Genomic DNA, 27,077 nt, shown 5'->3' with positions numbered 1-27,077 from the left:
TACTTATAAAATATAAGTATATTCTACTAATTTGTGGGTGTATTTGAATTTGTTAATAAATGTAAGTTAAAGGCACTTAAATTATGAAGTTTTTCACCTGACCACGCCTCCTACACACTGGTTTGTGGCAGGTAATGACGCCATTTTGTCCTGGTGTGTGTGAATTCAAGGAGCTGTTGATGAGCAGTTGGAACATTTGTTTTGGCTGTTCTACAGACATTTTTTCCAAACATTTACCTTTTTATACTGTAGTTTTTCACCAAATGAGAAACTCTCAATTTTTAAGTTACCATCATCGAGATCAGGATTTGTTTTAGTTGAGCTCTTGACCCTTGACTTCTTAATATTAAATTTTGTTTGGGCAGTTTTAACTGCATTAAAACTAACCAGACAAGCAAAGTTATAAGATGATCAGGTGGTATTGATTATGTTTTCACATAATCATTTTTGATCTGAATCACTGAACTCATTTAGAGCTCAATCTCTGACAAGCAACATATTCTGATAAACAGATCAACTCTGAACATTAGAAAACAAGCTACTAAAAAGTCACAGAAAAACAGCAAAACTTAAATAGTGAGAATAAAGAAAATCACTAAGCTCATAATTTATTCATGCAGCAATGCATGATGGGAGGCATGGATGAATTTTGCTTGGTGGCAAGTTAACTTGCTTAGTACATTGAACTTAAATATACTATGTGTAATAACTACAAAGTAATTAATATTACAAAACATTTTAAGTTAAATGAACTCAAATTATTAAGTTAACATTACTTAAAAATTAAAGCAACGAGTTACCTCGTTTTTTTAAAGTAGATTCTACTTATCCAGGTTTACAGTGCTTACTGCTCTTGACTGATTAACTTCTGTAACTTTAATTGATTAATCTGTATTTATTTTTTACATTGAAGATTATCCAATGTTATTTTACATTTGATTACTTTATTTATACATGATTACTACTGTTAGACCTACCTAAAAATAGAAAGCAATTTTTTTTTTTTTTTTTTTTTAATTATTATTGTATTGTATTTATTTGCTACTGTTAGTAACTTGTTCTTATTTTATTACGGTTTACTTTTCTTTTTTTTTAAATTCAATTTACCATTTGAAATCAAGCTTCCTTGTGCTGTGTGTAACAAAATTACCCCATTGTAAAAACAAATTTGTAAAAACATTTTTTCTTTGTTACTGTACTTAAGTAAATTTTTTAAGTATCTATTTACTCAAGTATTTTTATTTTGAACTTTTACTTTACTATTTTTTTTTTATTGAAGGTTTTTTTATTTATTTATTATTTTAGTAGCCTGTAAAATAGGCGAAAGGCCAAGCAAAAAATGATCAAAAGGAAATGACCCAGGAAAACCAATGAAATATATTTTTGTGATTATTATTTTTTGATTATTATTTAGAATTTAGAGAGTATTTTATGACATTATGCAATATTAATATAATTTTTAATAGCTATTTTTCCTCATTGAAAATAATACACAAATTTGTTTGCTTTTTTTTAAATTATATTACAATTACAGTATTTCACAATTGCTAAAAACACTAAACCCATTCTCTGAACCCAATGCTCAGTGGCCTAAACCCATTTGTCGAATCAGTCACTTTGTAGGCAAAACCTTAAACAAGTTCAGGTAGTTAAGACACTGTTTGCAAATTTCATCCACTCTTTTTGCAAAACTCTAAACACATTCTTACTCACTAAAACACATTTTGCACTGTGTTGCAAAATGGTAGATACATGTGGCAAAAGTTAAACACAACTACAACACAGTTGTCATCCTTTAAACACAACGACTCAAAATTATTCACACTAATTTCTAATGATGTGATCAAATCAACTGTATAAAATATAGGTCAGTTCAGAGTGCACAGGTGACACAGGTGCTGAATGATGATACCAACAATAGATGGAAACAATCTGAAAAGTAGAGGAGGAAGAGTATGTGTAAGAGTATGATGAGGAGAAAGAGCAAGGGGTGTGGAGACAAGGCTGTCAAGGCTGGATCTGGAACAGGTTTTTCCCTTTGCCTGGCAAGAGACGACATTGCCTGTGATGTGGAAATGTCCTCAACAATATTCAATAATATTCAACAATATTATTGATCTGACAGTACTGACATTATAGGATGAGAACTGAACTAAGCTAGCCTAGATGATGACATCACTGTTTTCTGCAGAACCGCTTTATAGAGGAAAATAATTACAGTAATTTACATAATAATTGATGGTCTTTACAATGTAAGTGAATCAACACTGAACTGACTTCAGCTGAACAATGACACTATTTTCTTTTAGAGCTGTACAGCCAAAATGAACCCTCTTTGCATTACTGTACCTGTTATCACTGTAAAGCTGCTTTGACTATACTATACTATACTATACTATACTATACTAGACTAGACTAGTATCTGTGTAGTATAAATTGCAATTGAAATAAAGGTGACTTGATTTAGGCCGGACCCAACATGAAGACGTGCTGCTGAAGCAGAATGAATCTCTTTTGTGGAATGAATCCAACTTTTTGTGTGTGTGTGTGTGTGTGTGTACTGTATCATGCTTTTCATTTAGAGTTTTCTTTGACCTTTTAGTCATTTGTATGTTTGCAGTATGTAAGTACTGTATATCCATGGGTTTCATGTGACGTCACTGTATTCTATCGCCGCCATATGTGTGTCCGGTCACAGCTGCGCGCTCTGTTTAAGTCTATGGTTTAAGTCTATGGCAGGGGTACTCAAGTTCAGAGGCCAAATGAAACGCGAAGGGCCACAAATTATAACTTGGATCGTAAGACTTTTATTTAGTCCTACTTAAGACAATATTTGTAGTTTTACTGTTTATTTACTAAAAGTGCAGTTTATTATCTAGCTAAGTCTTAATAGTATGGTGTCCTTTTTAAAGCGTCACTGAACATGATAAATGGCTTTTAAAAAATGATTCATAGCTTGTCTTGCTGTATTCTTAATGTACAGATGCATAAAGAAAAACAAGAACTGATGAAAAGAAATCCTTATTCATTTGAAATTTCTGCATTGTTTTCACAAGAAATTTAAGGTCTGGCTGTTGTTCACTGGCTGATGAGAGTTTGTCCGTAAGACGAAAACATTGCACTTTTTTATAGTCTTTTTATACTCCATTGCACCTTTTTAACACTTTTTATAGCACCTATTTATACTCAGAGAATAAATATTTTATTATTTGTATTATTATTATTAGGCTACATATTTTTAATTTGGTCAGAATCCCCCAAAAAAAAAAAAAAATCTTTTTTTTATATGTTCAATCACAATCTCATGAATTATCTAACTAGAACCAACGTTGTTAACATGATAAATAAGATATTCTCCGTGAGCTCAATGATGTGATGACAGATCTGTATTGGGAGCCCTTCTGCTTGCTTTCTGTTTATAACACATTGACATTAAGAATAAAAGTTTTGTTTTTCATGCTGCTCAGCAACTTACAAACTGCAAAGTTTGAGGAATGTCAACTGCAAAAATAAGGTTACTTTGTTTTTTACTTGCGCGCACAGTCTCGAGCCTTTGATAGCGTTCACGAACACAAGTGCTCGACACATGCGCACTAGAGAGTTTCATGCTTGTCTAGTCTTTTTCGCTCAAATAATTACAATAAAATGTCTTTGTACTTGTTTAAAATTAGAGTTGCTGGTATCTTTTAATCCCCTCAAACGAGCGCTCTTCAACACGGTCGGCTATTGTGTTTTTTGTTACTCTTGTTCTGTCTTCTCCGTTTCTTTTCAGACTGGAACAACAGCCGTTTTTGAACGCAAATTATAATAAAAATACATTTATATGTAGCATGATGCGGGCCACAAATTTAATGCTGACGGGCTGGATGCGGCCCGCGGGCCGCCTGTTGAGTACCCCGGTCTATGGTGACAGCAGCTACAACTAGCAGAGGAAGGCCAATGAAACACTCTCAGAAGGTTCACAACAAATTTACAATATGTCTGGGATATGTGGTGCTGTTAGCTGTTTCAACAGTCGTCAGAACTACACATTTATTTGATCCCAAAGGAGTTAGATCGGCAGAATCTTTGGCTTCATTCAGAAAGGACCATACCACTAGCAGCCAAACAGCAATGCACAACATTAATAACTGCTGGGACTGTCATTTACATAAGATTATAATTGTATACAATTTTGTATTAAAATATTGTGAATTCTAGTTGCTGTGTTTCGGCTTGTTATTACAGGATGAACAAATTCATGACACGAGCTGACTTAGTTCAAGTACATGCGCGCATGATTTTGTGCAAATATAAGTTGTAATTTTATGTCTATCTTGTATAAATATATATGAATTACCCTATATAGGATGTGTTCCTTTGAGTTCATTAACTTAAAGCGCTTCATTTTACAGATGTTCATTCAGCGCACGCAGCTCAAATAATACTGTTATCAAAATGAGATGATTTGAGAAAAAAATCTGTTATTGTTCGTGATCCTTATTAATCAAACCATGTGTTGCTGAATATAATACAAGAACAATATAAGAGCTAGTTATTAAAAATAATGTATCATTTTTTTTAAAAAATATGAAAGTTTTAATATTACTGTAAACATTTGAATGACTTAATCATTGCTGTTTGAGCTGCGCACGCTGAAGCTGAAGAGAATAAAAACCCGTAAACAAAGTTAATTAACTCAACGGAACACATCCTATATAAGGTAATTCATATATATTTATACAAGATAGACATAAAATTACAACTTATATTTGCACAAAATCATGCACGCATGTACTTGAACTAAGTAATGTAGGCAGCTCGTGTAGTGAATTTGTTCATCCTGTAATAACAAGCCGAAACACAGCAACTAGAATTCACAATATTTTAATACAATATTGTATACAATTATAATCTTATGTAAATGACAGTCCCAGCAGTTATTAATGTTGTGCATTGCTGTTTGGCTGCCAGTGGTGTGGTCCTTTCTGAATGAAGCCAATAATTCTGCCGATCTAACTCCTTTGGGATCAAATAAATGTGTAGTTCTGACGACTGTTGAAACAGCTAACAGCACCACATATCCCAGACATATTGTAAATTTGTTGTGAACCTTCTGAGAGTGTTTCGTTGGCCGTCCTCTGGTAGTTGTAGCTGCTGTCACCATAGACTTAAACAGAGCGCGCAGCTGTGACCGGTCACAAATATGGCGGCGGGCATAGCGGAAGTGACGTCTTTGAAACCCATGGATACAGACATTCAATACTATATAATATTGAATATAATACTGTACTTGCAGTACATACAGTATACTTTAAATTCACATTACTTGTGATTTCTATACATTTTATGTAATGGCAAAATGTGTTTACTGTGTTACAATACACTTTTTTTTCTGTAACCTTATGTTCTGGATGTTGTGTTTTCCATTTTTTAATGTGTGTATGATCTGAAAGCTTTATTTGATTTTGCCATAAGAGTCAGAGGTTTTGTGAAATTAGTTTGAAGATTGGATTTGTGTTTAATGTTTTGAGAAAATGAGTGATGGTTTCAAGAAATGTGTTTTAGCAATTGTGAAATACTGTAAAGCAGTATTCCATGTAAAAATAGAGACAATGCATTTAAAATCAAATATTTTGAAGGTAGATTAGTGCCATCTGGCAGGAGTAAAAAAAGAAAAAAATTGTAATGCCATGTTGTAACCACTAGATCATAGAGTGTCTATTTTGCACTCTTGACATTTTAGAGTGTCGCCCTTCATTGCAGTGCACTTTTTTCTGCACAGTGACTAATTTGTAGTTCATACCACCAAAACTTTCTCTGAGTTCTAGTATTTTTTTTTTAGTTAGTTAGTTAGTTAGTTGTATTTCCCATTCATTTCCTATGGCGGTCATTTTTGACTGCAAAGGAGCCATGTGTGACTTTTTTTACGAACCTTTAACATATTTGAATCATGTCCCTGAAGAGGACCAGAGGGTTAAAATAAACTGAATCAAACTATGAGGGGAATTTCCCCATTAAACTCTCACCTGAGTTGTGAGATGTAGGGCAGACACTGGAGGAATCCCCCTCACTTCACTCTCTTCATCTGTCCAGTCTATCAGCTCTACTGGTTTCTTCTCTGTTTGGAGTTTCAGCACTTCTAGGAGGATGGAGCTCTGTCTCTTTGAGAGATCTATGATCCAGACTGCAGGAGCTGACAACTGATAAATTGACTGTAATGCTGGAAGGACACTCCTGCCTGTTTGAGTCTCATAGTCCTTCACATGTGAGTGCAGATCCAGCAGGAAATCACATCTCTCATAATTCACAGATGACAGCAGTTTCTTCACAGTTTCTTCTATTGTCTCTTTCTGGTGGAGAGCAGCTTGTAGACACAAATCCAGTATGAATAATCTCTTTTTTTTTCTCCGATGATTTAGATGTTTTATTCTGTGGCACAACAAATCTAAAAGATAGAATGAACAAGATTCTGTTAGAGATGACAAAGTAAGTGTTAATATAAAAATGATCAACTACAGTGATCTACTGAAACAGCTTATCAAATATGATCTGATACAATATGAGATCAGTAGGAGAATGAGTATTTGGGGTTGGGTTTGAGGGGACTTTATTGAGTATACTGTGATTTTTCCTTTTTTCCCGTCCCAGAGCGACACCCCAGAAGCACCACCACAGATACATTTTGCTAAAATATTTGATGTTGGACATTAAATGTGCCTTATGTACAAATTTAAACATACAAGTAAGTGTATTTTTATTATAGTAACTGTAAATGGACTATTGTAATGGGGTAAATCAATATACTGTAGGCCATTTACTGAGTTTAGATTCATGATTCATCTTACCAATTAAAATTTAGTCTGTGCATATTTATTTTATTTTATGATTAAATTTCTGCTCTTCTAATAACCATAAAAGGTACAACAGCTGCCAAACAAAACCATAGAGAAATGTATTCATATATTTTAAAACAATCTAATTAAATCTTGGGCACAAAACATTTAGCCAATAAGAAAAGAGAACCTGTTAATTTCACACACACATATACATACAGTTGTGCTCAAAATTATTCATACCCTTGGTAAATAAGACCAAAGAAGGCTGTGAAAATAAATCTGCATCGTTAATAATTTTGATCATTTATTTTAAAAAAAATCTACAAAAATCCAACCTTTCATTGGAGAATAATAATTTTAAATGGGGGGAAAATCTCATTATAAGAGAAATGTTTTTCTCTAATACACATTGCTCTCAATTAATCATACCCTTTTATTCAAAACTTTTTGCAAGGTCCTTTTCCCAAGATAACAGCTCTGAGTCTTCACCTATAATGACTAGTGAGTTTGGAGAACACCTGACAAGAAATCAGAGACCGTTCCTTCATACAGAATCTCTCCAGATCCTTCAGATTCCCAGCTCCATGTTGATGCTTCTTCTCTTCAGTTCACTCCACTCATTTTCTTTAGGGTTCAGGTCAGGGGACTGGGATGGCCAAGGCAGAAGCTTCATGAAGCTTCATGAAGCTTAAAAATTTCATGGCAGAAATTTTGTGTTCAGTGACCCATTTTTGTGTTGATTTTGATGTTTGTTTTGGATCATTGTCCTGATGGAAGATCCAACCACAGCCCATTATAAGATTTCTAACAGGGACAGTCAGGTTTTGATTTTTTATCTGTTGGTATTTGATAGAATCCATGATGCCATGTATCTGAACAAAATGTCCAGGACCTCCAGCAGAAAAATAAGCCCACAACATTAAAGATACAGCAGTATATTTCATTGTACTTATGGGGTGTTTGCTGCTAAAAAAGCTTTTTTTTTTTGTTTTTTTGCTTCATCTGACTATAGAACCCATCCCGTTTGAAGTTCCAGTAGTGTCAGTTACTTTTCAAATGTTCTATGGTCAGGTCTTAAGATCTACAAAGGTCTTAAGATGGGTTTGGTGCACACAGGAGTAAAAAGTACCCCATGCGTACAATATACTGCTGTATCTTGAATATTGTGGGCCTATTTTTCTGCAAGAGATCCTGGACATCTTGTCTATATTTTAGTAAATATTGGCCTTGGAAAAGGCTAGCTGACTTTATTGTGCTCTTTCCCTCCTCCTCCTCCTCCTCTTCCTTGCCCTCCTCCTCCTCCTCCTCGCCCACCTCACATACGCACTCGTCCTCATCCTCATTGTTTCTTCTATCCATTCTCAGACTTTCTCCTTCCCAACTTCAACAACCAGTTCTCTGAACTGGCTTATATTGATTGTGTCAAATCATTTGAAAAAACATCAATTTTGAGTGGTTCAATCAATGAGATGTGTTCTTTATTTGTATTTGATTGTTGCCACTTGTGTTTACCAGTATGGACGACATGTGCATTAGAGTGCAGAATGTGTTTTGAGAATGAGAATGAGAATGAGAATGAGAAAAGTCTAAGTGAGATCTGCAAATTGCGTTTTACCATGTGAAATGGTTTAAGGTATTGACAACAGACTGCACAATTAGCTAAATGAGGTCAGGCAACTGAGAACTTTGTTCAGCCAATGGGTTTTAGTGTTTTAGCAATTGAGAAAAACTGTAAGTCTCCTGACAGTTCTCTCCCAAGTGCTTCCATTTTTGTCAATATTAAGTCTGAGAATAATTCAGTGGGCTATATAATACTTATTTTTAAGAAATTACTTCTCTTTAAATGTTTTGATTAATCATACATACATTTTAAAAACTTACACCAATTGTGTGTGTGTGTGTGTGTGTGTGTGTGTGTGTGTGTGATGTGTGTACTTGTTTATATTACCACGATGTAATATAAACCTGAGTTCACCTACATCGTGGGGACCAGCCACCGGTCCCCACAATGTAAATGGATTAATAAACATACTAAATTATGTTTCTGTCAGGACCACTATCGTCAAATATGATAGATAATGCATAGAGTTTGTATTGGTTCTGATGAACCAACAGTTCTTCTGTTCTGGGCAAGAACTCCCAGCACCTCCATGCAGCCTAGCATGAATAAGAGCAGGGAGAGCAGCAATAAACCCCCTAGGGTAAACAGAACAGGACCAACATATGCAGATATCATTGAATGTCATAATTTAACGAACACATATTCGAGAATTAGTCTGATTAGGGAAATAATAAGACCATCCTGACTGAAGAGAGGAGCAGCTGGGGATGGAGGAGGGTACTTTGCTCCTGAGAATGCAATAGCTGCTGATAATACTGAGAAGCTTATATATAGATGCTGTGATAGGCATCGTATTCCTATAGGTAGATGCAAGTCACCTGGGAGTCAGCTGATGCAAGCTTGACTGACGTGACCTGCCAGAACTGACGCTAACGCTAGATTTCTGTCAGGACCACTATCGTCAAATATGATAGATAATGCATAGAGTTTGTATTGGCGGTATGGTTCTGTTCTGGGCAAGAACTCCCAGCGCCTCCATGCAGCCTAGCATGAATAAGAGCAGGGAGAGCAGCAATAAACCCCCAAAACAAACCATATGCCGAAATCCCCCAACACAAACTGAGTGCGAAAATCTGAATGCATGTTTCTTTAAATGCAGCTACCGGAATGAGGAATGAGCCTAGGCTAGTGTTGTGTTTTAATTAATAAATGGGGGAAGCTTACACCCGTAGCGGCAGCAATCTGATACAACAAGCATGTTGTAGTGCATTTAGTTAGCGATTTTATATATTATATATATAATGGGGGAAGCTTACACCATTATCGGCAGTCTAGTCGGGGAAGCATACACCCATTGCCTAATACATATTTAATTATTTATTTATTTTCTTTCTCCTATTGGGGGAAGCTTACACCCCTAGCAGCAGCAAACTGATACAACAAGCATGTTGTAAATCACAGACTAGTATTAAACTATGCTAGTCTGGTCGGGGAAGCATACGCCGGCAGCAATAGCTCTGAGTTAGATGCAGCATGCAGCTAGGCACGAAATACAGTGCTTCCTCATCATGAACAATTTCTGCTCCAGTCGGGCTGATTCCTTCGGCTGTGGAAGTGAAGATGACGACTCCCATGATTCCTCACTCCTACGGGATCAAGTTCGATGTTGTTAGGGTTTAATAGAAACCTCACAGTATGTGCTTATAGTATGCAGCAATGACACTAGAGCTTCGGCAACAAGCAAATTTTTTTTTTTTTTTTCTTATATTTTGCCTTCCATAGCAGCTAGATAGCCTTAAGAACAGCTTGTTCTAAATAGCAACTATAGCTTTAAGAAGGAGCATTTTCAATAGCAATGTAGCTTTAAGAACGGCTTGTTCCAAAAGCAACTAAACCTTTAAGAACGAGCGTTTCCAGTGCACTATAGCTTTGAGAAAAACGATGTTTACTATGTGCTGCGCCACAGCAGAAAATCCGTTTGCACCATGAATAGTTGTTCCCATTCAGTCGGTCACGTTCGACGTACGTCGGACAGACCGACGAATAGGAATCTCGCTAGAGAGGCCAATCTACTTCGAGTGTAACTAAAACGAGCCAATGCACATTGGCATGCAATCATATGCATCAGCTGCTCGCCTCGCAGCGCGGGTATATAATGAGCAGCAGGTGCGTTGCATCTTCAGCTTTTCGCTTCGGAGCCGAACGGTGTTTGTTCCTGTTCTCTGCAAGCGAGTGTCTGCTAGAAGACGAGTCAAGCTTTTTGGTTGAACTTCTCTTTTTTTTCCGAGTGCAGGCGAACAGCACAGCAGCGGGGTTGAAGTCCTCTCTTTTTCTGTTGTTGTTTCGTTGCCGTTTTTGAGCAAATAGCTGTTTTGACAGCGTCGGAAGGCTGTTCTCACGGCCGGTACGGTGCGCTTTTGAGCGCTGAAAAGCCGTTTTTACGGCTGGTAAGAGTGAGCGCCTTCAAAGAGAGAGAGAGAGCACACGACAGGCTGCACATAATCCCTGTCTGTGTTGCGGCGGCCGTTCCCCTGCGTGCTTCAGCACTTTTAAAAGAGTAAAGTCCCTGAAAGAGCTTACACAAGTAGATTCGCGTCTTTTTAAAGATGACATCCTACTTGTGTTTCTGGATGCGGTCGTTCCTGTCCTCACTGACGGCCACGATCACTGTTTCACATGTCTGGGCGCGTGTTGAAATGATGTTCGTGGGTGTTTCATGTTTTCATATGAGAACATGATCACGTCGACACGCCGGTCGTGACTCTTCTTTCTCCGGGAAGCTTGAGTCCCCTCTGTTGCTGGCCAGCTGCCGCTTGTGTGTAAAAGCACAGCCGCGGGTCTGCCCGACACTCTGGGAAGACCGTGGAGATCAGCGAGAGCAAACCTCTCGCTCCTCTGCGTGTCGTGTGCCGTCGAGCTGCCGGGCTGCAGCGCGGGTTGTCACGGCAACCCAGCGCTCGCTCGGCGCTCTAGATGCGCGGTTCCCTTGCATAATCTCCATTGTAGCGCCCTCTCTGGTGCACCAGAAGAGGTCTACTTTGCTGATATGGCTTGGGTGACATGAGGTTGAGGGGTTCCTTCGGGGAACCAACCCCCTAGGGCCCCTCCCTCTCTAGCGCATTGCAAGCTGTGCAGTTTCTGGATTGGATTGCTGGTCCTTCTCATAGGGGAACCTAGCATTTCATTCAGAGCTCCAGCTGAGGGACAGACGTCGATTGCAGCATCGGAGAGAGTGCTGTTATGCTCTGGAAATGAGGGTGACGCTGCCCACTGTAATGGTGTGTGCTTATGCTGACTCAGATTCGGAGTTTACAGCCATGCTTTCCTGGGTCTTCCAGATGTGCATGGATAACTTGGCAGTATGGGGGTATGTTGGTGCCATAAATATGGAATGCCAAAATCTGCATAAGTTTTTCCTCTCTCACTACCCTCTTGGTTGGGGTGGCTGTACACAGACCACACCCGCCCTGCATGTGAGGCCAAGGCACTCTTTTTGCATGAGGGTAGTTCTGTGCTGGGGTTGAGCTGCGCTTGTGGACTAACCGTGATCAAAGTCACGGCGCAGGCCCTCAGCCAGACGATGTCCACCTCAGTGGTCCAGAAGTGCCCCCTGGCTTACCTTGTGAGGTGCGAGAGGTTGTCAAGCTAAATGCTTTCTCAATGCTCCCATCTTACGAGGTGGCCTTTTCGGTGACACTGTCGAGGACTGAGCCCAGCGGTTCTCCTCAGTTAGTAGCGGATCGGGGAGCTTCCCATGACAAACCATTGAGTTCCTCTTGGGCCGCCCCTCGGTCTGCTCGTCGCCAAGGGTGTCGTCCCCTGCAAGAAACTCTGGCCCAGCAGGCTCTGCTGTGTCCATTGCGGGGAGATGACGCCTCCCGTCTCTGCAGCTGTTAAGTGGTTGGTGAGAATCACCCCTGAGACGGGCGACCCAGAGATGGGTGGGGCTGCTCTTCCACCCCTGGAGGAGGGCCGGGTGGTAAATCCTTTTATTGGGTTTGTTTCTGTTCCGCCACTGACCCAAGAGGCAGTGGTACCCAAAATTAAAAGAGCAGTTCCTCCATTTCCAGGTCTGAAGAGGGTTTGGAGAGCAGTGGGAGGAGAAAAACCTCACCACTCTCATCCCCCTCTTCTGTCGCCAGCGGACAGCAGCGAGCAGCGGGCAGCCAAAGCCTCGACTGCTCCCTCTGTCCATCTGTGGAACCAGGTAAGTAGTTGCCTAGCACACTGTGACGCCGCTTCGGGCCGCCTCACAAAGAGAGCCCCCGAGCCGCGTCCCTGTGTTCCACCTCGCTGCCCCGCTGCGGGTACGCCGGTGGTCTCTTTGGTCCCACTTGTACGGTCTCTGCGAGCCCGGTTAGCGCTCCCCAGTCCGTCTCGCTGGCTCATTCGGACCATCAGGCTCGGCTATGCGATTCAGTTCGCCCGGCATCCCCCAAGTTCAGGGACGTCCTCTTCACTACAGTGAAAGATGTCGTTGCCCCTGTCTTGCGTGCGGAGATCGCAGTCCTACTGGCGGAGGACGCGATGGAGCCGGCCCCTCCAGCCGATATGAGGTCAGGGTTCTACAGTCCCTACTTCATTGTACCCAAAAAGAGCAGTGGGTTATGACCGATCTTGGACCTGCGAGTTTTGAATCGGAGCCTGTACAAGCTACCGTTCAAAATGCTGACGCAGAAGCGCATTTTTGAGTGCATCCGTCCCCGAGATTGGTTTGCAGCGATCGACCTGAAGGACGCGTACTTCCATGTCTCGTTTCTTCCGCAACACAGGCCATTCCTGCGCTTTGCGTTCGAAGGTCGAGCATATCAGTACAGAGTCCTACCCTTCGGGCTGGCCCTGTCTCCCTGCGTCTTTACGAAAGTCGTAGGGGGAGCCCTTGTTCCCATGAGAGAACAGGGTGTTCGCATTCTCAACTACCTCGACTGGCTCATTCTAGCACAGTCCCGGGGTTAGTTGTGCGAACACAAGGGTTTGGTGCTCAGACACCTCAGCCAGTTGGGTCTTCAGGTCAACTGGGAAAAGAGCAAACTCTCCCCTGTGCAGAGGATCTCTTTTCTCGGTATGGAGCTGGATTCGGTCGAACAGATAGCACGCCTCACAGAGGAACGTGCTCAGTCGGTGTTGAACTGCCTGAATACGTTCAATGGCAGGACAGCGGTCCCACTGAAATTCTTTCAGAGGCTCCTGGGGCATATGGCGGCCGCGGCGGCAGTAACCCCGCTTGGTCTGCTTCATATGAGACTGCTTCAACACTGGCTTCACGGCCGAGTCCCGAGATGGGCGTGGCAACGCGGCACGTTCCGGGTGCTAATCACTCAGGAGTGCCGCCAAGCCTTCAGTCCGTGGGCGGACCCTTTGTTCTCCGGGCAGGAGTGCCCCTAGAACAAGTGTCCCGGCATGCTGTGGTATTCACAGATGCTCCTGCCACCGGCTGGGGTGCCACGTACAACGGGCATGCAGTGTCAGGGGTTTGGACGGGACCCCATCTGCATTGGCACATCAATTGCCTCGAGTTGCTAGCAGTACGTCTTGCTCTGAGCCGCCTCAAAGGGCCGCTACGGGGCAAGCATGTACTGGTCCGTACGGACAACACTGCGACCGTTGCGTACATCAACCATCAAGGTGGTCTACGCTCCCGTCGCATGTCGCAACTCGCCCACCATCTCCTCCTCTGGAGTCAGAAGCGTCTGAGGTCGCTTCATGCCATTCTTGTCCCTGGTGTGCTCAGCCATGTGGCCGACGAGCTATCACGAGCTGAGCTGCCAGGAGAGTGGCGACTCCACCCCCAGGTGGTCCAGCTGATCTGGAGAGAGTTTGGAGAGGCTCAGGTAGACCTGTTTGCCTCACCGGAAACCTCCCACTGCCAGTTGTTTTACCCCCTGTCCGAGGGAACACTCGGGACAGACGCACTGGCACTCAGCTGGCCCCGGGGCCTTCGCAAATATGCGTTTCCCCCAGTGAGCCTACTTGCACAGACCCTGTGCAAAGTCAGGGAGGACGAGGAGCAGGTCCTCTTAGTTGCGCCCTATTGGCCCGACCAGACCTGGTTCCCAGAACTTTCACTCCTTGCGACAGCCCTCCCTGGCCCATTCCTCTGAGGAAGGACCTTCTTCTCAGAGACGGGGCACTCTTTGGCACCCGCATCCAGACCTCTGGAAACTCCATGTCTGGTCCCTGGACGGGACGCGGAGGTTCTAGGTGACTTACCCCCTGAGGTACTTAACACCATCACTTTGGCACTTGCACTGTCTACGAGACGTGCTTACGCCTCGAAGTGGAACCTGTTCGTCGAGTGGTGCTCTTCTCGCCGAGAAGACCCCCGAGGATGCTCGATCGGAGTCGTGCTTTCCTTCTTGCAGCAAGGGTTGGAGCGTAGGCTGTCCCCCTCCACCCTCAAAGTCCATACTGCTGCTATCTCCGCTTACCACGACCACATAGATGGCAAATCTGTTGGTCAGCACGACCTGGTCGTCAGGTTCCTTAGGGGGGCGAGACGGTTAAATCCTCCTCATCCCCCTCCATACCCTCTTGGGACCTCACTCTGGTGCTAAGAGCACTTCAGATTGCTCCCTTTGAGCCTTTGCAATCGGCAGACTTAAAGATTCTGTCTATGAAGACTTTGCTGCTGGTTGCATTGGCCTCCATCAAGAGGGTAGGGGACCTGCAGTCATTTTCGGTCGACGTATCGTGCCTGGAGTTCGTCTTCAGGGACCAGGTGGTGAGCCTGCAAGCGCTGCCCTCGGAGGAGGCAGACCCAGCCCTGGCTTTCCTCTGTCCAGTTCGCGCTTTGCGACAGTACATAGACAGAACCAAAGCCTCAGGACCTCAGACCAACTCTTTGTCTGTTATGGAGGCCAGCAGAAGGGAAAGGCTGTCTCCAAGCAGAGGATGGCCCACTGGATAGTGGATGCCATCGCCCTGGCTTACCAAGCTCAGGGCGTGCCCTGCCCGCTCAGGTTGCATGCTCACTCCACGAGAGGTGTGCATCCTCCTGGGCGCTGGCTCGTGGCGCCTCTGACAGACATTTGTAGACTGCGGGCTGGGCGACACCTACACGTTCGCTAGATACTATAGCCTTCGGTCCAGCCGTCTCCTCCCGTGTTCTCGCCACAGGTAGAGGCACGGAGAGGCCCCGGTTAGTGTCGGCTTGCTGCGCTACATGCGCTTTTTCTCCAGAGAGTCCCTACAAGGCAGACCCTGTCGAGTCCTCCGATATCCTTCGGCAGCCGACGTGGCGGAGCGTCTGGCGCCAGGCCTATATCCGTTGTATCCTTGAGAACCGGGTTAGGCTGGGTTCCATATGTGTGACCCTACGGGGATCCCATATGGTTGGTTCCACGGTTGCTCCTAAACGAAGCCGTGTCTTTCCCTCTGGGAACCTACCCTTCATCGGGTTGGAGTCACCCCAGCTCTTCCATATGTAGCACAGCCCTACAGGTTAGTCCATATGTACTCTCCACATAACTCCTTCGGGGAAGGATGTGGCTTCCGCAGCGTTCCTTTCCCAGCGAAAGGGTACGCTTTCCCAGCGTTATCCAATAGTCTCTGAATGGGTTTTGGGGAACAGCAGTGATCGACTCTCTCTGTGTTAGCCCTGTCCCACCATCCTCAGGCAAGGGTTCAGGTGGCTTACTACAGAGCGCTGGAAGGGGCAGCTCCTGTGGCGCTTTGGTAGGGATTCCTATTCGTCGGTCTGTCCGACGTACGTCGAACGTGACCGACTGAATGGGAATGCCATTTTTACAGCTACTTGTTTTTCCTGAATGTGATGTTAATTCCTGTGATTATGAATAAATACATTTGTATGTAAACTGAAGTTGTGAATTTTTCTTTCAAAACCAATTAACTGCAGCCCTTACATTGTGTCTGATTGAAATGAGTAGAAATAGAAATTGAACTGCCATAAAATCTTGCTGTACATAAAGCAAGATTGATTTGATATTGTTTCGTTAATTCAATATTAAATAGGTGATTTAATTAAGGTTGAAAAAATATTGATTTTACAACCATCTTGATCTTTTTTTCATCACTGAAATAACATTATTTTAGGTGCAAACCTGATGAAAAATCAACAGTACATTTCAGCAATGATTCAATGATAATGTGGTTGATGCCTTAACATTGATTCGGTGTTGATTCGGTGTTGGTCTGCTATCTGGGTTCTCACACCGAAATAGTAATGGGATATTTTATGAGACAGAAAATAAAAAGAGCCCTGGATGAGGTTCATATTTGCTTACAATCCATTGTAGGAAACAAACTTGCAAATGACCATTTTATAAACAAATCCTCAAACCGAGCTACACAATACATTTATATTTTTACATTCATGAATTAGATTGTGATGCACATGATTTGCTTCATCAATGCTTTTATTAACTTGAGGAGTGTTTCAGAGAAGATATTGAGAAGTTTAGAAGAGACTTGATTTCAGAATAACATTTTTGTAAAGATAAGATCAGAAAAAGTTCAACCAAATGCCTTCTTAGCACAGAAATAGCTCTTTAAGATTGGACAGGGAGCATCATTCCAGCAATGGCCATCTGTAGGGTGGAATAATGAAATACATTATTCTGATCATTATAGAGTGTTAGAATCAAAATAAAATAGAATGTTCAACTTAAGGCACTTTGTGAAATCCACACGAGTCATTTCATGTTACTGTATGATATGAAGTTATTGTAAATTATAATTGAAAGTATTCAGAAAACAGAGTGCATTCTTACTGGGAAAGTTGAGCTCCAAACAGGCCTCGCTCTGAAGGTTGTTGTTAGGTTCTCCAGGGCACCAGTTGGTAAATAAAAATGCAGTTCCATCAGTCCACAACCACTGTCCGTCCTAAAGAGTGGAGAGAGTGAATACAAAGAGTGCACTACTGTAGTCAGACTAAGAAAAAGCCAAACAATGTTCATCTTTGAAGTCAAACCAACTTCATTAGAAAGTGTTTAAAGCAGAAATTTCAGTTAAGACAAAGAGGTCTCTATAGGACACAAGTTAACTTACTTGTACACCTGCATGACCACCAACCCAAGGACGTGTGTCAGAAGAAGGCAACAGACTCAGCAGGAAATTATTTTCCTCTTTATTACGCACAGATGCGAGATTCGCACCAAGACTTTGACAGTTTCTCTAAAGAGACAGATTTTTTTTTATCAATACAAAATCTAATCTTTTTAGCATAAAAGCATAAGACTGTTTAAACAACATTTTATACATTTGCAAACAATGTCTGCTCTGATTATTTGCTCAGTATCAGTTTTCTGTATTTATTTTTGCAAAAAGAAAGTTTCCACTTTATATTAAGTGCCTTTAACATTTAAATTAATCACTCGATACCTTAGAATAACTATACATCTATCTATATCTGTCCGTCTGTATATCTAGATGTAGTTAAAGACATCTAATATAAAGTGTGACCAAATCACCTTGTAACTAACACATTACCTCTGCTCTGATCCAGTCAGCCGGCTGAGGGATGTACTTGAAACAACCGTGTCCAAAATGTGTCCATCCAAAGGGGCAGCTTTGGCTGACTGCATGCAATACATAAACATTAGGGTTCTTGTAATTTTCACACCAAGGAATCTTTTTATTTTTATTTATGTAGCTTATTTTATATTTGTGTTATTATGTGCTGTGTACTTTAGACTCTGTAAACTCCTCATTAATTATGCAAATATTAGTCAATGGAATATTGTACTTTTTTTTTTTTGTTGTTGTTTTTATTTATTTTTTATTTTTTGGTTACCTGCTGCATTCCCCATGGAGAAGATGATGAAAAGAAGCAGAAAACTTCTCAGCATTGCCATGATGAACCTTAAATGAATAAGCAGGAAAAGTTAGATGTCTGCATGCACACATATGCTGGACACTGGGGATTCTCCAATGCAAACCACAAAAATACTTCAGGTAGAAAATGTTTTCAGTAGGTCTCAGTTGCAAAAACTCACCTTTGGTTTTCAAGCTGTTGTCTTCAGAATTCAAGAATGATCAAGCCGACACAGAGCCTGTGTAATACCATAACATTCTCAGATTTATTGAAGGAAGATGCGTCATATTTATACCCATATGATCAGGCATTAAAGTCCAGGGTGTCCTGGGCATTCAAGCATACTCAAAGATCAAACCTTACCATATATGGCATATTATGAATTATAATAACAAGAGAGATCAAATGTTCAAATGTATGTGTGTGTCTTGAGTTCCTGTTTGCATGCAAGTGTGCCAGTGTTCAAGGCCTAGTTTTTGTTTTGTCTATGGAGAAAACAAAATTAGTAAAATTTACTTAATTTTGCAAGTTTTTGCACTTTTTTGTGCATTTATTTTTAAAAGCAAATTTCACATGTATGGAATTAACTAAGTTAAGTAAAATTAACAAAGAGAATAAATAAATTTAACTTTGCCAGTAAGAGTTCATTTCTACTCATTTGAAGTTTACTTTGCAATACTTTCAAGTACACTGAAAAAAAACAATAAGTACATTTTCTTTTGCAAGTTTTTGCAAGCAGATTTTAAAGCAAATTTCACAAATGGAATTAAATCAAATCTACTCAACTAAGTTAAATAAAATGATCAAAGAATACAACTTGACCAGTAAAAGTTGATATCATATCTACATGATAAGTAAAGTGCAGAGACCTCAATTGGTACACAACACACAATAACAGTAACAATCAGTGGATAGGTTTTGAGGATGAATGAATCATTTTGAGTAGAAAATCACCTCCAGGTGTCACGAAACCGCAAGATACTAAACCTAACCATGAAAGCAACCTACTCAACTTTTTTATCAGAAAATAACTTTAATACTTACTTAAATAATCATTGTAAACAAACAATTTCAAGTAAAATATTTACAACTTCAAGCTTTAATTTCTACAATCTTGAATTTAGTTCTAATATAAAATTTAAATTTTTTAATTCTTGCCTGAACTAACTTTTTTTAATGTAGACATTGTAGAATTGTAGAAATAATGTAGAAATGTTTTTTTCAGTAGTATTTACTTCACCACAGAATCATTTTTATCAGTAAATGTGTGTCCACGATGTGCACATGACATAACAGAAAGAAGTTACAAAAGAGCAGTCTTACACAAGAACGGTCAAAAGTGAAGTTTAAGAAATAAGAAAATTGTAAGATATCATTACAAATATTCCCCTGTCTTGTGTTTAAAGGATTAGTTCACTTTCAAATGAAAATTACCCCAAGCTTTACTCACCCTCAAGCCACCCTATAGGTGTATATGACTTTCTTCTTTCTGATGAACACAGTCAGAGATATATTAAAGGTGCCATAGAACGTCTTTTTAAAAGATGCTCAGGGGCGGATCTAAAAAATTATTCATAGGGTGGCAAAGCGGTGGCATGAGGTCTATGAGGGGTGGCAACATCAAAGCAAGCACCCATGGATTTTTGGAGATTTATGGCCTGACATACACAATTGTGTTCACAAACATTGCATACCACAAAGTAGCCTATATACCGTTTAAATTTAAAAATAAATAAGAAGATTTCAATATCCATCATGGCACCAAGTAAAGGCACTATATGAAAAACATCAACAGATTCAAAATGAGTCTGAACTTGTATCACTAAAAGAGATGAGCAGTTTTATTAATATTACACATGCTACTTCAGTGGCATAAATCACATGTTTTAGTGCAAGTTAAAGAACAACAAAAACTTGTTTTTTGCAAACAATTTTTGAGTTTCTGTTATTAACAGAGGTGGGAATGTCTGTGTGTGTTCACCCAGAGTAGACTATCAACTACATACTCTAGCAACACCCCAGCAATTGCATAGCAAGAGCCTAGCAACCACCCTGAATCTCCTAGCAACCACCTAGCAACACTTTAGCAATCACCCAGAACATCTATATTCTGGCCTAACTGGACAAACTCTTTATGTTCATTTAACAAGACTTTAAGTTGGCTATATGACAAGCCAGCATAAATTTGTCTTTCAAACTTTTCAGTCTAGTTGAAATGAAACAATTCAAAATTTTCTCAGAACTATAAACACAATCTCAAAACTATGCACCAACTTGTACAAACCTCAAACTTCCAGGTCAAAATAAATGTTCTAGTCAAAAACTTATTCTTGTCTGACAAAATCAAACTTTGGCACCAGATGACACACAAAACTTAACAAATACACAGACTACTGCACTGCCCAGTGAACACTAGTGAGATCAATTCATATAACACTGTAACAAAAATACCTCTTACTGGGATTCAGGAATTATTTTGCAGCTCACTGTCTACTACACTATACAAAAATAAATTTACAGATACAGTAAAATACAGCAATGATTTTTCTTCTTTCTTTTTTTTATTTTACTATTATAAATTGATCTTGCAGTAGATTGCAGTAGTATGCACCACAATACAGTATCCTGTCAATTACAGTAAAACTAAATTCAGCATCCTCTGCACATTTGGCCAAATCTTATTACAGTATATACAGTACTATAGCAGTGTATTGGTCTTCTGACACAAGACTATATCCCTAGGCAGTCATTTCTCAGTTCTGCAAAAATAAAGTACAAATGACTACAGAGAAAGTTGACAATCACAAGTTTGAGGGTGTACAGCGTGCTACAGTTTACTTGCTACAGTGCTACAGTTTACTGTACACAGTTAATTTCCCTCATTTAGCCTACTGGTGTGTAAGTTTAAAACCCCTGTAAATTTTTCATTCAGCTCTCTTTTAGATTTTGACTGGTCTGTCATCAGTTTTGCTACCTAATGTTGTCATTGTTAAACGTTTTGAGAAATGTGTCTTTGTTTTGAGAACTGAGCGAATGGTTTGGGAAACTGGGCCAAATGAATCACTTATAATGTGTTAGCAATCGAGAAAAGATAAAATACATTTAGATTCTTACCTAACTAGTTTCTGTGATCGGGATATTCTTGTTGATTTCATGTTACCGTTTCGTCGGATGGCAAAAAGACCTTTATCCATGATGAAAGTGGAGCGGGCGGTCGGTGAATCAGCTCACAAAAAATTACGAAAATTCGAGGACTTCTGAGTTAGCCGAGAAGCAGTAATTTTCTGATTCACGAACAAATGGAAAAACAATTCATAAGTGAACTTGGCTGCGCTGTGTTTTTGACTCCCAAAGAACCGGTTCATAAGAGTAATTTGTTAATGAAGCGGACTACACTGGGCGGACTACGCTGCGTGCGCGTGCAATCGTCATGCAGCTTATTGAAAGACGTGTTTTCTTGCAATTATTTTGCAATACGCTGTCTTTTTTTATGTCATCACATTGAAGCCCCCCGCCGCTGCTTAAAAGCAGTAGTATTTGAAACACTGCTAACATTTATATTTTATTCTCTGATAATTTTGGGGTGGCAGATGGGGTGGCAAAGCTTTTTCTTAGGGTGGCAGTTGCCACCCCGTGCCACCCCGGTAGATCCGCCCCTGAAGATGCTATATATGTCTAAAGTGTCCCCTGAATGTGTCTGTGAAGTTTCAGCTCAAAATACCCCATAGATTTTTTTTTATTCATTTTTTTAACTGCCTATTTTGGGGCATCATTAACTATGCACCGATTCAGGCTGTGCGGCCCCTTTAAATCTCTCGCTCCCTGCCCTCCTGAGCTCTCGACTATAAGTGCAGTTATACAGGCAATAAACAAAGTTCACACAGCTAATATAACCCTCAAATGGATCTTTACAAGATGTTCATCATGCATGCTGCATGCATGGATCGGATCATGTGAGTATAGTATTTATTTGGATGTTTACATTTGATTCTGAATGAGTTTGATAGTGCTCCGTGGCTAAAGCTAACATTACACACTGTTGGAGAGATTTATAAAGAACAAAGTTTTGTTTATGAATTATACAGACTGCAAGTGTTTAAAAATGAAAATAGTGACGGATCTTGTCTCCACGAATACAGTAATAAACGATGGTAACTTTAACCACATTTAACAGTACATTAGCAACATGCTAACGAAACATTTAGAAAGACAATTTACAAATATCACTAAAAATATCATGTTATCATGGATCATGTCAGTTATTATTGCTCCATCTGCCATTTTTTGCTATTGTCCTTGCTTGCTTACCTAGTCTGATGATTCAGCTGTGCACAGATCCAGATGTTAATACTGGCTGCCCTTGTCTAATGCTTTGAACATGGGCTGGCATATGCAAATATTGGGGGCGTACATATTAATGTAAATATGAATGGGAATATAGTTCAGAGATATTTTACTCATAAAAAATTCTAGGGGTGCCAATAATTGTGGCCAACGTGTTTTGGAGAAAAACATTTATTCTATAATGTGATTCCCCCCCCCCAAAAGTACAAAAGTACAATGCAGATTCATTTTCATAGTCATCTTTGATCATATTTACCAAGGATGTCAATAACTCTGACCACAACTGTATGTATTTTTATTTTTTTTACTTTGCTTCTTTTAAAACCATCTGAAGTGCTGACAAAATTAAATAAAAAATAGGCCTACATTATGAAAATATTGACTCTCAATCCATCACAATTGAAGACAGTGACAGAATCATCTAGGTTGGTTGTTGAATGATGAACGGTTGATCAGGACGGGATGCACAATGTACCGTGCACAACAACAGCACACTTGTTTGTGGCTACGGCCTATGGTTGTAGGCCAACAGTATAGGCTACTTTGTCACCTGAACTACATTTAACCTGACCAATATACCATTCAATGACTGAACGAGTCCACCAGTGTATGTAGGCCAAGTTTGCTCAATCAGTCAGCCATTTTAAGTGCTGTCTCAATCACAAAATCCTTCCAGTGCACTGAAACGTTCACTCCCTGAAAAAGTCCCACAATGTACCGTAAAACAAGGGAGCATTAATGTTTATTGTTACCTTAAAGCTAAATTTAAGAAGCTAAAGTTCAGATGCATTTTACATTGTCAGTTTGTTTTATGTACACAACTTTAGGATAACCAGACAGATGATCGTGAGGGTGACCCTGAGCAGCTCTCCATTGTGGTGTTCATTATTCGGAAGGAGGGGGAGAACTTCTCAAACCACGTGCTGACATTGGCATTGTGATCAATGAAGTTAAAGTTTTGAATCACTTCACTTCACTCACATCGGCTTGTGCCCTGCTTCTGTGTACAATATACACCAACCTATAAAGGTTTATATTAAATTAAATAGTCATACATTTGAATTCAGCGTGTTTTAACTTAAACCTTTTGTTTTTTTAAATCATATTTCAAGTTGCACTGAATGTTGTCCCAGTTTTCCAGGCTCTTCTCCTGAATTTTCCAAAGATATGTTTGAGCTGTTTTATCTGAAAGCAACTTGCACTGACATCTTAAAATTTGCCTGTGCTACTGTTTTGTCTCAAGACGAACACCAATAATGTTTTTTTAATGTTTTCATTTTTATAAAAGTTACTTAAATAATTGAACTAAGGTCTGATCCTGGCTTAGCCTAAGCCCTGTCTGTGAAACCAGGTCTCTTTGTTTGTCACCATGAAATGCCATTTTTACAGCCACTTGTTTTTTCCTGAATGTGATGTTAATTCCTGTGATTATGAATAAATAAATTTGTATGTAAACTGAAGTTGTGAATTTTTATTTCAAAACCAAATTAACTGCAACCCTTACATTGTGTCTGATTGAAATGAGTAGAAATAGAAATTTAACTGGCATAAAATCTTGCTGTACATAAAGCAAGATTGATTTGATATTGTTTCGTTAATTCAATATTAAATAGGTGATTTAATTAAGGTTGAAAAAATATTGATTTTACAACCATCTTGATCTATTTTTCATCACTGAAATAACATTATTTTAGGGTGCAAACCTGATGAAAAATCAGCGTTACATTTCAACAATGATTCAATGATAATGTGGTTGATGCCTTAACATTGATTCGGTGTTGATTCGGTGTTGGTCTGCTATCTGGGTTCTCACACCGAAATAGTAATGGGATATTTTATGAGACAGAAAACAAAAAGAGCCCTGGATGAGGGTCATATTTGCTTACAATCCATTGTAGGAAACAAACTTGCAAATTACCATTTTAATAAACAAATCCTCAAACCGAGCTACACAATACATTTATATTTTTACATTCATGAATTAGATTGTGATGCACATGATTTGCTTTATCAATGCTTGTATTAACTTGGAGTGTTTCAGAGAAGATATTGAGAAGTTTAGAAGAGACTTGATTTCAGAATAACATTTTTGTAAAGATAAGATCAGAAAAAGTTCAACCAAATGCCTTCTTAGCACAGAAATAGCTCTTTAAGATTGAACAGGGCGCATCATTCCAGCAACGGCCATCTGTAGGGTGGAATAATGAAATACATTATTCTGATCATTATAGTGTGTTAGAATCAAAATAAAATAGAATGTTCAACTTAAGGCACTTTGTGAAATCCACACGAGTTATTTCATGTTACTGTATGATATGAAGTTATAGTATTGTAAATTATAATTTAAAGTATTCAAAAAACAGACTGCATTCTTACGGGAGTTGTTGATGTCCAAACAGGTCTCGGGCTGTAGTGAATTGTTAGGTTCTCCAGGGCACCAGTTGGTATATGAAAATGCAGTTCCATCAGTCCACAACCAGTGTCCGTCCTAAAGAGTGGAGAGAGTGAATACAAAGAGTGCACTACTGTAGTCAGACTTAGAAAAAGCCAATAAAGTTCATCTTTGAAGTCAAACCATCTACATTAGAAAGTGTTTATAGCAGAAATGTCAGTTAAGACAAACAGGTCTCTATAGGACACAAGTTAACTAACTTGTACACCATCATGACCACCAACCCAAGAAAGTGTGGCAGAAGAAGGCAACATGCCCAGCAGGAAATTATGTTCCAGTTTATTATGCACCGATTCAAGATTCGCACCAAGACTTTGACAGTTTCTCTAAAGAGACAGATTTTTTTTTTATCAATACAAAATCTAATCTTTTTAGCATAAAAGCATAAGACTTTTTAAACAACATTTTATACATTTGCAAACAATGTCTGCTCTGATTATTTGCTCAGTATCAGTTTTCTGTATTTATTTTTGCAAAAAGAAAGTTTTACTCTAAAAAAACAACAATTTCCACTTTATATTAAGTGCCTTTAACTGATATGAACTAACATTTAAATTAATCACTTGATACCTTAGAATAACTATACATCTATCCAGCACTTCTCAAAGTCCGGAGCCGGAGGGAATTCAATTCGGACCCGCCTCAATTTCGTATTTCAACAGCGGTAATTGTGTTAAGGGATTAAAAGTCTGGATTTCCTACTTTGATAAACGCATGTCAGCATCATTTGTTTAGTGTTTTATGTCTTTTTGGAGATGGTCTGAAATTAAAGCGAAGGCGAGATATTTAAAGTTTTCCTCGATGATTCAGTTGCTATGACATCCAGTGAGTGTCATTGGGCGCGAATCGCGCGACGCGACACTTGAATGGGTGTGGAGCAGTGGTTCTCAACCTGTGGCCGTCACGAATATAAATGCGGCTCGCGATATACCGACCACAATTTAAAAAAAAAAAAAAAACCTTGCAGCCAATGCCACGATCCGACAACGTGTGTTCTGTCTCTTCCCCATGCATGCGCATCTACACAGACACACATCAGTCTCGAATATTATGCAGCAAGCCATATTTTATAATTTTATAAAATAATCGAGAAAAAAGCACAAAAACGGCTGAGATGCCAAATTCAGCGGCAGCTGAGGTAACATGACGGCTCACAGAGAGCAGTGCCAATCCACCTGTCACTCAAGTGACCACTCCCTTAATTATGCAGAACTTTAAGGCTTAATATAATTTAAACGGATAAGTTATAAAAAAAATTCACCCCCCTCAGAGTTGTCATGAAGGGCAAAAATAGCAGTATAGACCAAAACCACAATTTGAACCAACTTGTAAACATGTTTTTTTTCTGCTATAAACTTGGCCAATTTAACATGGGACTCTATGAGATTCTGCTCTCTTTTTGAGCCTGTCCCTAGCGGCCAGTCGATGAATCGCAGTTTAAGTTACTTCCGTATTGGCTTCACGAGAGAAAGGGGGAGGTTGCCGCTTGGTTTTGATTTGATATAGAGAATACGAACCGACGTCACGCCTCGTTGCATGCCGGGGCGGCGCCGCCATTTTGACAGGATCGCCCTCTATTACTCGTACTGAAATTAATACGGATTCTTGCTTCCCTTTTGTTTTGTTTCTGCCATTAAGTGGAACGTTAACATTTTTAATGGTATCGTTTGCAGGGAATAGAAGCTATTTTATCGCGTCGCATGATCATTTTATTTTTTTATTTTTTATTTTTTCACTGAAGTTTTGTAGAATTTCGTTTACAATGTTGATCTGTTTACCGTGTCGCACGCTGGACGCTCACCACAGCTTCAGCCATCGTATGAATATCCAAATAAATCTATGTGTTCAACACACTGAGAAAAGTCGATTCATTTATATGTTGGAAACGTTTAAATGGTGCTTAAACGAGCATACTGAGTAGGCCTACAACTGTTGTCATTGTAATCCCCCTTTTCCACGATCACAGATGAGGAGAATTAGAGATTATGGGTCAAATTCAGCGGACACGAACACAATGTATTTTTATATTTATTTTAACAAATGACAACCACACTAAGCAGTTTCATACCTTTATAAAAACCATTATGAAGAAAATGTATAAAATGCTTGCATTTTAAGAGATACTGAAAG

The 27,077-nt window shown here is 39.8% G+C and overlaps 1 protein-coding gene across 1 annotated transcript; it reads right to left on the bottom strand.

The window, feature by feature from the left end:
- Window positions 1–16,668: 16,668 nt before the first annotated feature.
- On the bottom strand, window positions 16,669–18,244 carry LOC125261599 (galactose-specific lectin nattectin-like). The gene is made up of 5 exons (XM_048180156.1): window positions 18,131–18,244; window positions 17,827–17,915; window positions 17,386–17,511; window positions 17,109–17,220; window positions 16,669–16,925 (listed from the first exon to the last, which is right to left on the bottom strand). The coding sequence occupies exons 1-5, from the start codon at window positions 18,189–18,191 to the stop codon at window positions 16,852–16,854; spliced, it is 462 nt and encodes a 153-aa protein (XP_048036113.1). The 5' UTR covers window positions 18,192–18,244; the 3' UTR covers window positions 16,669–16,851.
- Window positions 18,245–27,077: the final 8,833 nt, after the last annotated feature.

Source organism: Megalobrama amblycephala, unplaced genomic scaffold (genome assembly GCF_018812025.1).
Source record: "Megalobrama amblycephala isolate DHTTF-2021 unplaced genomic scaffold, ASM1881202v1 scaffold440, whole genome shotgun sequence".
In the NCBI taxonomy this organism is placed as follows: Eukaryota; Metazoa; Chordata; class Actinopteri; order Cypriniformes; family Xenocyprididae; genus Megalobrama; species Megalobrama amblycephala.
The sequence above is the reverse complement of the archived record's forward strand: the minus strand, read 5'-3'. Positions and strand labels throughout refer to the sequence as shown.

Bases quoted from the DNA above. Each gene is read 5' to 3' on its own strand.
- LOC125261599 (XM_048180156.1), bottom strand. From the start codon at position 18,191: ATGGCAATGCTGAGAAGTTTTCTGCTTCTTTTCATCATCTTCTCCATG. The intron at 17,512-17,826 runs GTAATGTGTTAG...CTGTCTCTTTAG, and splicing joins CTGACTGGATCAGAGCAGAG to AGAAACTGTCAAAGTCTTGG. The intron at 17,221-17,385 runs GTAAGTTAACTT...TCCACTCTTTAG, and splicing joins GTGGTCATGCAGGTGTACAA to GACGGACAGTGGTTGTGGAC.